The sequence below is a fragment of the Fusarium flagelliforme genome (assembly GCF_020744385.1).
Source record: "Fusarium flagelliforme strain FIESC 12 MPI-CAGE-AA-0113 chromosome Unknown B0J16scaffold_5, whole genome shotgun sequence".
In the NCBI taxonomy this organism is placed as follows: Eukaryota; Fungi; Ascomycota; class Sordariomycetes; order Hypocreales; family Nectriaceae; genus Fusarium; species Fusarium flagelliforme.
In genome coordinates this window covers 1-16706 of record NW_025763507.1, presented here as the reverse complement: position 1 = coordinate 16706, position 16706 = coordinate 1, and the positions used below count along the sequence as shown (strand labels likewise).

At 45.4% G+C, this 16706-nt stretch overlaps 4 protein-coding genes across 4 annotated transcripts; 2 read left to right on the top strand and 2 right to left on the bottom strand.

The window, feature by feature from the left end:
- Window positions 1-607: 607 nt before the first annotated feature.
- B0J16DRAFT_288316 (UDP-glucose,sterol transferase) lies at window positions 608-3371 on the bottom strand (the record flags this gene model as incomplete). The annotated part of the gene is made up of 5 exons (XM_046124170.1): window positions 2583-3371; window positions 2372-2532; window positions 1938-2301; window positions 1533-1883; window positions 608-1472 (listed from the first exon to the last, which is right to left on the bottom strand). Coding segments are annotated over exons 1-5 (2472 nt in total), but the record flags the coding sequence as incomplete, so codon positions are not given.
- A 738-nt stretch (window positions 3372-4109) lies between these two features.
- On the top strand, window positions 4110-4843 carry B0J16DRAFT_147319 (uncharacterized protein). The gene has a single exon (XM_046121989.1). It carries the CDS (start codon window positions 4237-4239, stop codon window positions 4747-4749), a length of 513 nt encoding a protein of 170 aa, XP_045980686.1. The 5' UTR covers window positions 4110-4236; the 3' UTR covers window positions 4750-4843.
- A 2412-nt stretch (window positions 4844-7255) lies between these two features.
- Window positions 7256-8613, top strand: B0J16DRAFT_269955 (uncharacterized protein; the record flags this gene model as incomplete). The annotated part of the gene is made up of 2 exons (XM_046123528.1): window positions 7256-7327; window positions 7381-8613. 2 exons carry the CDS (start codon window positions 7256-7258, stop codon window positions 8611-8613), a joined length of 1305 nt encoding a protein of 434 aa, XP_045980685.1.
- A 5416-nt stretch (window positions 8614-14029) lies between these two features.
- Window positions 14030-16706, bottom strand: B0J16DRAFT_400418 (IucC family-domain-containing protein). Its single transcript, XM_046132510.1, has 3 exons — window positions 16141-16706; window positions 15633-16086; window positions 14030-15581 (listed from the first exon to the last, which is right to left on the bottom strand). Exons 1-3 carry the CDS (start codon window positions 16683-16685, stop codon window positions 14037-14039), a joined length of 2544 nt encoding a protein of 847 aa, XP_045980684.1. The 5' UTR covers window positions 16686-16706; the 3' UTR covers window positions 14030-14036.

Here is a 16706-nt window from a genome sequence, read left to right as displayed (position 1 = left end):
CGGAGTTAAGACCCCTGCCAATGCATCGCGTTTGGACGCTTCCTTGAAATTATTGAGTACGCATTGCCGAGCATCTTATCACCAGATGTGTCACTAGCAGACCCCGAGTAGCTTCTTTGAAAAGCCTGATTGGCTAACTTCCGTGGGTTCAGAGATCTTATTCTAAGTAAATGCTAGAATAGGTGCTATATGATGCTCTGGACGGGGCAAAGTGGCCACTATAATCTGGTCGGCAGCCACATGATTGGGAAAGTCTCTGACATAAGTGGCCTCATTCATCTAACGCTGCTGCAGAGCTTCATGCCCCCTAGTTCTCGAGAAGTCGCTGTAACCCTGAGCGACAAAGAGGCAATCTTGCCGGCTGATGGAAAACTCAAGGGCGATGCTATATGGATTTCTTCCGATGACGACTCTGATACGGAAGGTGAAGGTGACGCTGAGGGTCAAGATCTCGACGACTTAAGTTACAGTGGACTATGATTATCTAGCAGGTGTCACTCAAGCGGCTTCTCTGCTAATAAGTGAATTTAAACTTAGTGTATAATAGTAATTATGGTTTACTGACCTTGCTAAATACAGTTTTGGGTTTTTAATATAAAGGTTATTTCCTTGCTGATCTTAATCCAACAAAGTCCTCAATTATTGCCATGCGATCTCTATTCCATCGGCTCTCCTCAGAGACCAGCCAATCTCCTTCGACAAGCTTTGCCGCCAGCATTTGCTGCAGGGGTGGTTCGTGTGTCTTCATCCATATGCTTCGATAAACGCCCTGGGCTGGGTACGAGATTAGCCCGAGCGTTGCTGACGTGCACTTGGCCACGAAGCTGGCCGTTCCTTTGGCTAACCCCATCGCTGCGCCGGCTGCACCTTGCTCCATCTTACCATGATACGTGTGCGTAAAGATATCTGTAACACTGCCGGAAATGCCCTCACAAAACCTTTTGCCAGCCACAGACACGCCACTACGAAAGTCGTGCACGCTGTCATGGTTGCTCATAGGATCTCCGTACAGCTTCGGAATGGCTCGAAACCCCTCGGTGAGAGCTAACGGCATATCCACCAGAATGCCTTTGGTCGTGTTGCCCGCCAGTCTCCCCATCCCGCCGAGGACGGACTTAGACACACTCACCTCTGGCATGGTTGGAATTGCATGGTCACTCGTCACAGACCTAAGCACGTTCTGGAGCCGACTCGACTGGGTACTGTCACCAAGGGGAAGCATGGCGAAGGACGGTGTATCTTGAATCGAAGTCGTCACGGGTTCCAATGTGACATTTTGAACCTCGTCCCCAATTCCATCGACTAAAAGATACCCTTCCTGTTTTTGTCGATGCTGGCGTGCCTGAATCGGCTTAACAACAATGTCGACGGTGTCACTGATCATGCCCAAAAGTGTCGAGACAGCCGCCGCAGAAACTGCGGTGAAAGGGTCCCAGCGGATATTTTCTATCGCGAGAGGGTTTGCACGGTACCTCCACGTGTTCAGTCAGCCAGACGTGGTCGTAACATTCATTTGAGACATGTGGACTTACAATGACAATTTCTTCATCTCAAGTCTTTGATTCTTGACCAAAACCGAAGCCACCGCCTTACACATTTTTACTGAATGGTTTCCTCTGCCGCATGCAAGAGCCGCAGGCTGGTTGGGGTAGAAATCACACTTCATCTTGTCGAAAGGCAGATGCTTGTAGAATGATTGTACAGCTGCTGCAACCCCGTTCTCGGTACGCATGGCTTCCGCAATCTTGCCTGCCGCTTCCGCCGCCTCGTCTGTAAGGCAAAATTTGATGGCTTGTGCGAGACCAGTGGATGTCAGAGAGCGGTAAGCAATGGGCTCAGGTCCAGCTCCAGCCTTTGCAATAACAGAACCCCAGAATGGCTGGCTATCCGAGATTGTCAGTTGTGCGGATAATTTGATCTCAGTACTGGTAACTTACTCTCCAAAGAATGGAATAATGGCAGTTGGCTTTCCAAAACGTAGGCCGCATGCAGTGGTCCCCGCACCACCATGGTGAACGACAGCGACTACCTTCTGAAACAACCACTCATGAGGGCAATCTGTGATGAAGAAGACATCGCTTGTGTTATCACCCCCCAGGTTGCTCCAGCCTTGGCTGATGATAGCTCGTACGCCGGCTGTGCGTACCGCAGCCAAAACTGTGGTCATGAGACTCTCGCTGCCGCTGGCCACGATACTTCCAAAACCTATGTAGACAGGCGGGGGCCCAGTCCGCAGGAACTCTTCTAATTCAGGGGATGGTGAGTACTCTGGGGATTCACGAAAGAAGAATCCACACACGTCTAGGAACCTTTGTATTAGCCAAATGATTAAGGTAGATATATCCTGTTTTGAAGTGAATCACAGTCTCACCTATGTGACTCCCCCAATCCTCTGGCTTCGCCACCAGAGATGATGACCAGCAGTAGGTAAAGGGAACCTCCAATACGTCAAGAAGGCGATGGCCCTCCGTACCGGGCACTGGCTCTATTCCCAGGCGGTGAGTCCTCCATTCATTCACAATGTCGCCGAGCCTATACAACTTAGTCCCACGACAGTAGCAGTATGACACTATTTCACTTACCCCTGCCATGTTAGCATCTCTACTGCAGCATATGACGCCTTATTCGCCGTTTTCCAGTCTAACTTCGATGCGGATATACTAGCCAATGGGTGTGGAAAGGCTTTAGTACTTGACCATGGCATCGTAAACATTAGATGGATAGGGATACCTAAGGCTTGGGCACAGTGTATATGCCCGAAGCTAGGTGGATTTGCAATAATAGCGTCGGCTACAAAAGGCACATGTGAGTCTTTATCTGCCGCTATACATGACTGCCATAAGCCTTCAAGCATCTGTATGAACATCGATCTTTTCTTCTGTATTACGCCAGCACGAATCTGCTTCATACTAGGTATCATCGACGGGCTTTCTACCATAAAGGCCATAAGGTCCGCCGGGTCTCCTCCAATATCGAAGAACTCGAGTCCTGCGGAGATCACAGTGTCACGGAACTGAGCGTGTGTGGAAAGTCGAACTCGGTGGCCATCGTTTTTAAGCGCAACTCCGAGGGCGATGAAGGGCTGAACATCGCCTCTCGAACCGACAACTTGAATATTGATGTTGATGGGGATAATGTCGCCGGTATCGGTCTTCTCTGGGGGCGTGTCCAGTCTCGGAGAGTATGGGGGTGGAAATTGGTCGAGAGACTCCGGCTGACAAGACGACGTTGTAGGCTGTTCATCGGGCGACTGAAGGATCTTTTCGTTCCGGTTCTTTTCTTGGTACATGTTCGTCATGGATGAGGAAGACATTTGAAGAGAATTCCCTTTTCAACATGTAGTATCTCAGGTTAATGGGTAAAGACGGTCGACAATGTAAAGAAAATGATGTGCAAGGTAGGGTTGGATGGCTTGGACCGGAAGATACCTATGACGCTACCCTTCGCACGTTGATGACTAACTAAACCACCACATCCGCTTCACCGAGGTTTTAGCTCTGTTTTTTACTTTTTTTCTTTCTCCTTTGATCAGGAGCAAGGGCGGTGTCAGCGAAATTCCCGAACCGCCTCACTGCCCCAATGGTGGATCGTGTGGATTCAATTTGGCTCGTGCCAAATGCGTAAATGGTATAATTGGCCCAACTCATACGCTACTGACGCTCTGGTCTTAAACCTAGTTACAGTTTGACAAATGAATGAACTTCTGGCAACAACAGGGAGGGTACAGGTTGCAAGGATAACAAATGTGCAAAAGTGGTCCCTAATATACTGGTCTTTGCCACCTTCAATTTTTAATCTGTCTATTAAATACAATAAGATATCTTTCTATATAGATACTACTATCATTATAAAGGTCTTTATTAGCTCTTTTATGTAGTAGTTACTTTCTGTTGATTTATTATATAAAATAAGAGACTTATAGCCTCTATAGGATAATTGGGGCTTGTACCAGTGTTAACATTTGTTATCCTTGTAACCTGTACCACAGCACGCACATGCCGAGCCATTAGCCGTCAGGTGGGTCAAAAAAAACCGAGACTCTTTCCCCTACTAAAGTCGATATTTAAGGTGTCTTGCCGTCTCGGCTTTTATGTTACCCACCTGACCATCTTGTTCTAATCGATATCTTCCTAAAACTCTGCATCCGCTTGTGTCTTCCATCATCAACAAACTGCAAAACACCCATCACAAATTCTCCACGTCCTCATCAACCGAGCGCGTCGACAGAAGCATACAATGAAGGGAGACTATTGGACACTTGTTGGACCATTCGGCCTCAGAGTGCGAGTGGCTATTCGCCTTGCACAATTCGTCCTCGCCATCATCACCCTCGGCATCGTAGCCGCCGATTTCTCTGCCAGCACCACCAAGACCGATCACATTTACGCTTTCGTCGTTACGGTACTGTCGATATTGACCGACGCTCTTCATTGTTTGGCGACCTTGGAAAGCAGAGGATGGTTGGTATTGGACTTCTTACTGGTTGTGTTGTGGGCAGCAGCCGCGGGGACCTTGGGTAGCACCGCATTTGATGGTTACGAGGGCAAAGAGAAAGACGAAGGTGTCTTGTCCACCGAGAGATCTCAGATGCTTTTAGCAGCCATGATCTTCGCAATTCTCAGTATGGGCTTTTGGTTAGCGAGCTGTTTCCATGGTTGCGTCTGGTGCTGCACTCAACGGAGACAAAGAAAGGCGACTAAGAGGGCTTTGGAAGAGGATACGCACGAAATGGAGCTCAACAATAGGTGAAAGGCCAAATCTGCGGAGGGTCGCTGGGAGGGTTCACACTCTGAATGTATTTTGGCTATCGTAGTGATCAGAATTTCGATTTGAGCATCGTTGCTTCTTATAATTGTGGTGTCCTTGATTAACATATGCTCCTGTGGTGCATGTGCCCTTCTCATCCGTCCCGTTTCAGAGGGTCGGCCAGTTGGGGGTGGCTGGCGTTAATACATTATAACTCATGTTGACAGCTTTTAGATTTTGGAAACCTTTGTTTAGCTTCTTACCCTAATGAAACCCCCAATCTGAGCCTTTCACCCATGCCCTTCTATCTCCTTGTTCTTGCTTGTACCCCTTAGCATCTCGCCGATCTGGTATTAAGTCTATACGATTACGCGGACCAGCTTTTTAGCTAAAAAGTCAAGTGGGGCAGAATGTCCCTGCTGATAAGAGATGGGCCAGCCTGGAATTCAAACTCTCCTCTGAGCTTAGGCAGTGTGGATAAGCAAGGGGAACTGGGAGATGGTTCTAGAGTGGCCAATCGCAGGATATTCGGACCCAAAGACTGGGACGGGATGGACAAGCATCAGCAACAGCCCACAACTTGACAGAGTTTTTCGCCTGACCGTAAAAAGCAGCACGTCAGCGGCTGAGTATATCTTAGCTAGTCGCTTCTCACCAAGTGAGAATAAACGTTGCAGTACTCGCTCAAGAAAATCAAGGCTTACAGAGTGGCTCTTAGACCAGAAATCATGGAAGCTTGGGCCGTTCTAAAAAAAAGAAGAAAAAAAAAACCCCCCCAGTTTTTCATTCTTCTTGACGGTATGATAACTTGGCGTTTCTTAAAACGGGCTTTTGATGTGCAAAGACGGAGCTTCAGCGACTTATCTTGAGGAGGGAAAACTTCTACCACCCAAAGTATCCCTGAAACCGTGGTGGATGCATAATTTTCGCATTCCGCCCCGCAATATTCGTATATTATTTGCGTCATGGTATCACAAAAGCATCGTAGGAACTCATGAGATTGAGCCCGCCCTGTGGATACTTTTTTAATATTTCCAGCTCCGTGATTTGTAGAGCCCCCCCCCAACCCCAAAAAAAGAATCTGATAATTGCACTAAAATAGCGCTTACACACCAAAAAAGGTTTCCACAGGGCGGGCTCAATCTCATGGATTCGTACGGTAGTGGGGCAGACTACTTTGGGCTTCCTTGATTGATGTCACAATTAATGGAAAATTCCTTCGCAGACACAGCAGTGTCATTACTCGGTCAAGCAACTTAACGCCCTTTGGTAAGCGCTGCCAAAAGACCGAGACTAAAGAGACAAGATCTGCAATGCATTGAATGCCATCGTCATCATGATTTCTTTGTTAATCGCCGGGTAATCTAACCCCCAGCACGTCTTCAAACGAGTTTTACAGGTTCTTCTTGGCCCCTGGTGTAGATCAATCCGAGCCTTCCGATTCCCTTCAGCTGCTAATGGATTGGGTTGAGAATGATAAGACTCCAGAAGTCATGCTAGCGAGCGGTGAGGTCGGCCAAAGGAATCTGTTTCTCTTTCCCAAGAAGTTGACGTATACTGGACAAGGAGAACATGATGACGCGTCTAACTGGACTTGTACCTAACGGTCTGGCCACAGCGTAGCATCCGGATAAGGGGAACAGAATGGACGTGAGAATTGGCATCTACCTGGCCAATTAGCGGTGCTCCAAAGATTGGTTCTCTCTGTTTAAGAGTCATCGTAGTCGCTTTCAAGTTACTAGTCTTTACCCCGTGCAAAACTCACGTGTCCCATAGCTAAATCCTATTTTCAATTTAGATGCGTTGTTACAAGCCAGAGTCGGGTCTAGGACGAGACAGCCGTCAATTTGGGGGCTGGGGGGGAGCGCGGGTGTGATAACATAAGATACTTGTCCATACCGGGATGGAGGAAACAGTCATTACGCGATATCGGGTTGTATTTGTCAGCCCACAACCAGTAGAACTGTTTTCGTATTCCAAAGCGAATACCACGACTGCGCGTCTCGTGTTTTTGCATTCAGCCATCTGAGCATGAGGAATGAGCTCAATTCGTTCCGGAGATCCGAAGAATCTCCCAACTTCTATTTTGAACTCATTCCATTCTTCAATTCATCTTAATAACTGACTTCTCCGTCAACTTTGTATTGTTTGATTGTTTCATGGGTTTAATTCACGTCGGATACAACTATACACATACAACTGTCCACCGTGTCACTCCATTACATGAGACTGCTAAGTGCTCCCGAGGTTTATGGACATACTATTGTAAGTACCTCAACTCTTCACATTCAAATAATGTCAAACAACAGCCTAGCGAATGGCAGTTATGAGGAAACCATGCAATGCTGGCGGTACTTCAACAACTCTACTTTGTTCAACACAGGCTAATTTCTCCAATACAGACAGCAGGTCCAAGCGCCATCAATAGTAATTGAGAGATTGCACTGGTCGAAATCCCGCATGTCTTTCAAGGCTGCGATAACCGGCCTGTAGTGCCCTTGGCGATACTATGGGCGGTCAAAGAAGAAGACATACAAAATCCAGAAGTGGTTGTTCAAACTGCAAAAAGCGTAGAGTTAAAGTAATCCCACCTTAATGTTCGTGCCCGTGTTATTCTGGGACTAAATCAAGTAGTGCGACGAGACAAAGCCCACATGCTTGAACTGCATCAATTTCGATATTCCGTGTAGCCTCAACCATCTACCCTACCATTCTCAAGAACCGGAGCCCGCAATGACTTCCGCAAGTCTAGAAAGAATTCAGAGAAGTGCGCTACGTCGAGGTCCAGGTCGGCCGCGCAAGGACTGGGCAGCCCTTGCCAGTAATTCCACCGGAACATGGACGTTGAAGTCTTTTTCCACCTCGAGCGGTCCGCTTACTTCACTTGAAGATCAACCATCGACAAACAATGCCTGCTCTCTCAGCGTTTCTGATGCCGAGTTAATGGCCCACTACGTTCACTGTACTGCAACCACTCTGTCTGAGTCTGACTCTGCTGATAGTGGGATGGTGATGTTTTGGAAACACAACGTTCTGAAAATTGGGTTCTCTCACCAATATGTTCTTCGATTGGTTTATGCCTTAGCTGCATTCCACCTGGCCTATTCACACGGAAAAGAGCCCAAACACAGAGCCAAATATCTCTCTGTAGCCAAATCTCACTCGGAGATAGGCCTGAGGCAACTAAACGAGGCATTGTCAGATATAACTGAGTCCAACTGCAGTGCTCTCTACGTGTCCGCACTACTTGTCTCCTACTGCTCCTTTGCAGCTGGCCCGAAAAGCGTCAATGATCTAATGGTCTGCGAGGTAGGCAGCGAAGCTGCTTACTATCAACTGCCGTTGATACACGGAGTCCGGCTGATAAGACGTGCGATAGAGCCTGCTACTTTATTCACAGGATACTTGGCACCTCTTGTAGAATCTACGCCTGAGAGGAAGACTCTGGAATCTCCCCATCTACACATTAATTGGGTCGACCCTGTCGAAAAACTACGAGAATGGATCGGATCGTCTTCAGACTCACATACGACAACCTTTAAACAAGCTGTTCTGTCGCTGTCAGCAGTGTACGAAGCGAATTACGGAAACAAGGATGGCTCTTATGGCCTTGTTTTCGGATGGCTCTATCGCTTACAAGACGCTTTTCTTATCTCTCTCAAGGACAAGCAGCCACTAGCACTGTTGATTCTGGCTTACTTTGTTCCTCTTCTGAAGACCATAAGGCCATGTTGGCTATTAGTTAACTGGCCTGAACACATTCTTAAGTCCATTCGGGGGATGCTAAGCGAAGAACATCAGAAGTGGCTGGAGTGGCCTGAACAGATAGTCACGCAGCTTGATTATCAAGCATCTCAACTGGCGTAATTAGGATCCTAACAGCAGTCTTTAAATAACTTAATCCGATTAATGTTTTAACTTATTACACTCAACAGACTTGTAAAGCTATGCAGCCGGGTCTGCTTATGTGTTTTCTACATAACCCCTCAGAGGTTGTACTGTACAGACTGTAGCCAAGCGATTGAACTATTATAAAAAGAACCTGAGAACAGCTCCTCAATATACTTCAGTATGGGCATATTAGAGAGTATTTGACAAGATTGGCTAAGCTCTGGGTTAAGTGTGCATTCTACAGTTAGCCATCCCTTTTCAGCAGGTACATTCTGCTCCACTTAACCTTTCAGCTAAGCCCCTCGGCTAAGCACCTTTATTAAATACGACTTTGAGCTAAGCTCATTTGTATTTTAAGCAGACCGCGTCCCCTGTAGTCTCCAGTTCAACATTAGCTTAGGCACTCAAAGCTGAACACCGCTGGAGCCTATGCCATGCTACGCTGAAAGAATTAGAAGTCCCGGCAAGGGTGTCTGGAGTGTAAGCGGAGGCATATTAAGGTATTCCTAGCCCCGAGGTCTGATGGGCGCTCTACAATTTTAGCTAACGTATACTTTGGCTGAGCTAGTGCGGTGAAAACAAACCGGCTTGTTCCAACTGCAATATTACCGAGCGATAATGCTCGTACTGCGGTCCGAGTCCGCGTTTATTATCTCGTACCGTGCGTTCGTTACCAGACACAACCCAAAGCTAGCAGCCTAACAGGTTGAACTCGTCACTATGGTCGATGGAAGGCCCAGTTGATAGTATCGCTATCTTTGGCGGTAATATTAACATTCAGCATATGGAATTTCTTGTCTATTTCTTGATCAGTCTCCCGATTCCTGAGTTTGATGAGAGCCTCCGGACCTTCACTACCAGATTGGTCTTCGACGCCGGGCTAAGTGCCCCTTATCTGCTCTATGAATTACTAGCTATCTCGGCGCGCTATCTCGCCACACTCTGTCTAACTCTTCTTCAGCCTGAACTCTAGTTACTCTTGGTCTGGGGCTCCAGCCTTTCTAAGATACTGCCTAGGGGCTGCGAGTTACGCCATCTTGTCGTGGCTCCTTACATAAGCCGTGAATCGAGCTGTAATTGGCGCATGAAAATTTAACTCTACCACGGGCAAAGTGGGGCATAGAAATCTACTCTGCTACAATTGATGCTGTCATTGACTACTAGGCATCACTAACCAAGAAGGGGATCTAAAAGGAAAAACAATAAAGAGACAGAAAAGAACAAGACGGGAAACATAAGGGCTCGGCGAGATCAAGACAACAATGAGCGAAGTGAATGTATTCTTAGTTTTTAGAGCCCTATGGGCGGCGGCCTACCCGGGCGTAATAGATCTGTCTGTCTAACTACTAGGTTTAATAACAGTAGTATCCAGGAGCTTCATCAATGACCCCACAGGTCCTAGAGCAACAACTTCCCGGATCCCCAATATTACAGGGTTCTGTTTAAGATGTCCAATATTAGAACAACTCAAATACTAAAGAAACAGATAATACTTACGGCCTCGGGGAATACATCCGCATTCCCCGTTAACGCAATTAGATAAGGAGCACTAATGTAAGGAATTAGCATTAAGTTGAGATAAACCATCAGTATGTGTTACTCCCCTTCTTTGAAAGCCACCCGGAAAAGAGAAAGGAAAGAAAATGGGAAAGAGAAGAAAACATACCACAGTCCCACATGTTCCACAATTCTTCGTGTCGGTATTCATGTCGGTACACGCGCCATTACACAGTTTTTTATTAGGATAAGTGTTCCGAGGGCCGCATTCCCAGCAAGGTCCGGTCCCATGTGCAGCTGGAGATGTACAGACTAATCCTGTATCAACAGGGAATTTGGCCGCACACCACTTTGCACAGTCGCTATTACCACCTGGACGCCCAGTCTGTGGCCGGGTCCAAGCAGTGGTAACTATTTCCCATGTGTCAGCATGTCAAACCTTCATGAAATGGTTTTCTCCAAGTCTCACTAAAAGTAAAGACGATAAATGCGAAGAGACGGGCCATATCGAGCCACAATTTGACGCAGGGCTAATGTTTGCCGTCGACGCTAGAGGAAGAGACTCTGGTATGCATATCACGTCGGAATCCCCTTCATTTTATGTTAAAACTCCAGCTGTCAAGGGCGAGGGTCAAAGGAGCCATACAGTGAAGGTCTCAGCTCGGCCTGTAGCTCGTACGCACCTATTGGCTACTGCCCCGCCTTCCCCACACCCTTTCCTTCGGCCTAAACCTATTCGCCGCCATATCTCGTATTCTGCACGAATGCTGTGTTATCAGTTGACTACCTGCTGGCTACCATGGAAATAGTAATTCTGTCCCTTTATTTCAGCCTCCAGATGCCTCTATAAATGTAGGGCCTGCTGACCCGCCGAGGTATCTCTTTTTCCTTCTGTCCTACAGCGCCCGTATAGCGCTCCAGAGCCCTCATTTTCTGCAGGCATTGGGCTAACTACTTTCTTCCTCTTTGTGTTCCTAGTGTCGTTCTTTAAATGGCTCCTACTGTTAGAAGATTTGATATGACGTAGATGTTGCGTTGGCTTAAATAGACTGAAGGTGGGCACAGCAGTCCGGCACAGTCCATCTGAAAAAGTAACCTAATCGCATCCTTTGTCGAACTATTTCTAAACCTAATGCGATGCGATGATTACCATCTGAGTGTTTTATTAGAATGGCTTTCCACTTAGTTCTTAAATTATTACTTGCTGAATAAATAATTGGATATTGGTTATGTCAATAAAAAGCATATTAACCGTTAGTTTGATCAACGTCATTATGCCTGTGAGGCTTGCATTAGTATCTCTTTCGGTGGCACAAGGCATTAAAGAAGTCACGACTGGGGTCGGGGTCTAATTAAAATAATCGCAACGATCGGTATATTCCATCCACACCTAAATTGGCATGTAGTAGAGGTACTAACAGTTAGCATTGTTACAAATCGCTACGTTGCATACTTTATAACTGTACCTAGTCTTCCAGCACCTCCAGTAGTCAAATTTAACTTGGTTTTCAAAGCCACCGGCACACTTTTATGCTAAATAAAACTACTATCTCTTCTTTAGGGCTAGAAATAGCATTCCAAGCTAAGTTTTATTCAAGTTGGATTAATATTATTGTTATAGCATGTCATTTAATATTGCGAAGATTAAACTCTCGATCAATCGTTACATTTCCTATTGTGGAATAGTGGAGTTTGTCTGTCGAGCGTTACATTTCCTATCATGGACTAGTATATACTTTATCAGTTAGCTTTAGTTATGTCAATGCTTAACGGAACAGCAATTTAAAAACTTATTGCAATCAATAAGCGAGCTGACTAGCTTAAGTTACACTTGAGAAAAACTTCTGTATAAGCTTATATAAAGTCGAGACAAGCTTAAGATAGCTAAAGTATAAAAGTTATGTTGTTATCAGAAAAGCCCGTGTTTTATTTATTCTAACCTGAATTTAACTATTAGTGCTTTCCTTACAATTCAAGAATAAAGACGATGGTACATAGCAGTCGAGTCGTTTAATAAAGGCAGATTGGTACTAAAATAAATCGTATAGGGTAGCAAGAACGAGGCGCTTTCTGATAAACAGATCCTATTTTCACGTTTTATTAGTAACGCGTTACATCGCCCAAAATAGCTAGCACCTGTTTAATAACGCGTCTGTCAGTATGCTTCCAAGTATGGGATCTTTATAAGTAACCCCTCGCACCCACACTATCTTAAAATAAAAGTATCTTAACTACCAAAGATTACGTATCTCGCTTATTAGGACCGCTTAGAAGAGTTATACGATAAGAAGTGTAATAAAAGTTCGATTTATTAGCATAAAAGAACAGGATAGCGCTACGCAACGTTAACGCGCCTTATAAGCGAATCGTATATAAAACTACTGGAAGCGCTAGAAGGTAATAGAGGAAACTACTGCAATAAACCATTAGGGCAAACTATTATTAGATATAGTTGATACGGTAATAGAGAACGAAGCACTAGGGCCTGAGAGAGATTTATCTCTTGAGAATAAGGAGATTGAAGAAGATAGTATCTTTGCCTGCGAGAATTTTACTATCTCTATTTAGGAAGTTGATGATTTTACATTTAGCATTACTGAGGTAGATCTATATTATGAGGAGGAAATAGTTAACACCTCCCCTACTGAAGAAGATAAATGTTAAAGATAGCTATAAATCTATATTGAGGAGTTAGCCTATCTGGCTACTAATGATGCTAATGCTAATGTAGAACATGCTATACAGAAGTTTGTTTAGCAGTTCCTTACTGGTATATAGCTGTAGTGCCTAGAGCTATTAAGAATCCCTAATTGCATACATTAAAGCTAAGGGACTAGATAATTACTATAGACTCAATAGATTAGTTGCTTGCGATACACCCTATATACTTAACAAAGAGTATATTCTTGCTGCTGAAACTAGCGATAAGATAGTAAAGCTTAGACTGGATTAATAGTAGGCGTTATTTACTGGTTGCACTACCTAAGGGTTAGATAATAAACCTAAGCAGGCTTGCCTTTACGTTAAACAGGCCTATTAAACTCTACCTAGTATTTTATTTGATGTTCATAGCATCTTGGGATTTATGGATTCTTTAGCAGTTGCAACTTACGGGATTCGGTTCTATTCCGCCCCTCAGTATAGTTAGAATATCTCTACGGACGTCTACCTGACCTTGGGTTGTGCAGATCTAGATCCGGAGCGGCCTCGGTTGATTCTGTTGCGACTGAGAGACGTGCCGCATTTCATTCTCACTAGACTTGAAGGTGGTGATTTCATTACATTCTATCCTTTCTTTCTACATTTGCTATGCTCCTGCGACTTCAGTTGGCTGACTAACAAGCAGCTCTTGCAATGGTTTAATAACATCTTCTATCCTGCTGTCCGCTAGGTCTACAATGTAGATAGGCTCTAGCACTTATTAGCAAGTTATCGCTATGCATTAGCTGCTTGCTGAGCTCTTCGGGTAGAGAACTGTCTTCTTGAGATACCTACCTACTAGACTTAACTATAGATGTCATACTTCCTATTGCCTTAAGGTTTTCAGTAACTATGGGAATATATTTTCGCGGCAATATGCTAACTAGGGCTATAAGACTTTTGTAATCCAGAGCTATTCCTTTAGGCAAAAAATACTAAGCTTTTGTTTAAATCCCTAGATGCCTTATACGATCTACTAGCGGTGATGAACAACTTTGACTGCAAACTATGCAGGGAAGACGTGACTCGCGTTCCAATTCCTAACAAAAGACCCCTCTATTCAGCCGTAAGTTCAAAATTCTAACCTAATAGTATTATTTTATTACCTTTACATCAAGGAGTCTGAAACCATCGTCGACTTTTCATCCAGTGATCGGAGATTAACTGTAATAGTATCTATGAATTGAAGATTGGCCGAATGTTTACTTCGGGTTGTAAACAGCCGATAACACACACGTCGTATCTCTTGTTGATGCGCTAATAACATCTTCGGACACACCAGCAACCCTCCAACTCCCAAGCCCAACAAAGCGACCGTTCACTGAAAAGTACGCACCTACCATCCGACTCTTGCGTACTTGCCTCTCCTCATTCCAGAAGCATTCCACCGTCTGCAAAGGAAGCAGAGGTTGGAGTAGATATTGATTCAGAGATGAATCGATCGCCGCTTGTCTCATTGATTGCAATGTTGACTGCCACTCCTCGAAAGAAACATTTTTCCCAAGTCGAATGCCCGATCCACGAGCTAGTCTAAAAGGTTTCATGATAAATTGATCCTTGATAGATGGATCTTGTCTTGCATTCTCGATAACAACCTGCAACTCTGGAGATCCGGGGATGATAGTGGGGATGATACTATTTTCTAAGATCCTTTTTTGATCCTCACTTATCACCTTATACTTATGAACGAGACCATAAAGTTCTTGGTGGATAATACCGAGAATCCTCTTATCATGGGCGATAAAGACGCTACGAATGTCGTTCACACTTCGTTTAGCAATCTCTCGTATCATGTCTGGGTCCAAAGCGAAGAGCTCAAAGTCATAGAGCTGGAGTCCGATTTGGTGGACCTTCTCCATACGCTGACCATCGATGTTTATGAGGTCTGAATTGTTGCTATGTTCGCCCTGCTGATCGATCTCGCAATAGAGATCGTATCCAGTCCAAGGTTCACTGCAGGGAACAACCTTGAGCGACAAGGGTCGAACTGATCTAGGCCTGATTCCTGTCCTCTCTTCTACTAGACCAAACAGGGGACTGTCTGGAGGAAAGTCGGAAGATTCGCCCACGAAATGAATGGGTGCCGTGGGATCGAATAATTGAAACAAACTGCCCAATATGTCGTTGTAATCAGTTGCTGGCTTGATGGATGAATCATTCCAAGGAGCATTAGACAGTGCCTGATATGCCATAGAAGCGTAGTGCAAAAAGCTGATGGGAAACCTTCCATTGATCTCGCAAACTTTGAACTGAGGACGCCGATAACCTTCAGTGTCCCGAATCAGAATATCCGGCCTCAGATTGCCCTGATTTCCCTTATATGGCTTCATGTGACCCTCCTCGGAGCCTTTCGCAACCCAACGAAGAAGGCTCTCGACGTGAGGTTCAAATGGCATTCGGTTCGGGAAATCTGCCTCCTCATCTTTCCACCATCGTTCGATGATGTTATCAAGTGATAGTGCCAGTGCTTCATGGAATGCTTTGAGCTCAGATATAAAGTCTGCTGGAAGGAGGAACGGGTGTGGATTAAGTCTTTTTGTCAAACCGGGAAGCCGACCATGCTGTTGGGTGTTTTGTAATAGAGCCTGACTCATGGCTTCTGCTTCCATACAGCGAGTTTGACTACTGGACTTCTCAGGTTGGACGAGCGCGTTGGCACTCTTTGTAGCAGCTAGTGATATCTGACGAAGCCATGGACTATTCTTCCACAGGACGTTAGGTATCTGTTGATCAACGATCGCGAAAGACTGATTTAGATGTTAGCCTGATTGAGGGGAGGGTTTTGGCTGAGTTCTCACAGTCTTGAAAGATGCCCTTATTCTCATCATGATGAATGACTTAAATGGCATTGTCTCTTTGACAAAGTGACGATATATCCTTTGCTGCACTGAGTGAGCATCGCCTTGGAGGACACGATCAAGCTCGAAGCTCACTACCTGCCACCCATGACTCTCGATTCCTAGACTATCCAGTAAGTACCCGATGTGGTTCTGGACAAGAGCGTGATGCACTCGATCCCACGCTTCATGTACGTTCAGAGTTGTTGTGGCTTCCAAGCTTGTCAGGTCAAATCCTTGATCTTGGAGAGTCGGCCCATGTAGCTTTACCCCGGCCAGGTCGCGTATAGCGAAGCCTCTAATGGATTTTGTTCGGCGACAGATTCTAACGACGGCATTTTGGGCATGGAACTCAAATCCGACGCCATGTCGAACAAGAGGTTCGAGAGCAAGCTCCAAAAGCTTTCGAACGTATCTGTGGGGACATATTAGCTCTATCAAGTCAACAATGAAAGGTTATGCAGAGAACCTTCGAAACCAGGTTAACTTGTCTTCAGGTGTTTTTAAACCAAAAAGCATTTCAGCATATGTCCTGCTTCCACCCTGCGGCCTCTCAAGTAAAGCAGCAGCAAGCACAAGTGATTCGTTATTATCAACTGCTCTTAACTCTAGGTTCTCTCTCAAGATGCATGTTATATATCGAGCCTCTGAAGTATCTTCCTGACTTCCTGTCACTGCTGAAATTTCACTAAAGAGCCACAGGTCCTGGGGGATTAGCTTCTTAAGTAGACGGGTCATTAGTGGTGCCGCTTCTGCGGACCAGCATGGTAAAACTCTCAGAGCAGAGGTAATGATACATGCAAGAGATAACTTCAGATCATAAGTATAGCCAGGTACAGACACTGTTCGGATGGCAGCTTGTGCAACTGTCCGATCTGTCACTGTTTTGATCAATTTGGCTGAAGGGAAGAAATGGAGCAAAGCCGGCAAGTGTTTCTCGAGGCAGGGAACTACCGTGCACTCAGACTGATCATAGGGGGACAAGACTCCCATGAGGTTCAACAAGGGTTCCATAGACTTATCGAACGGTCCATA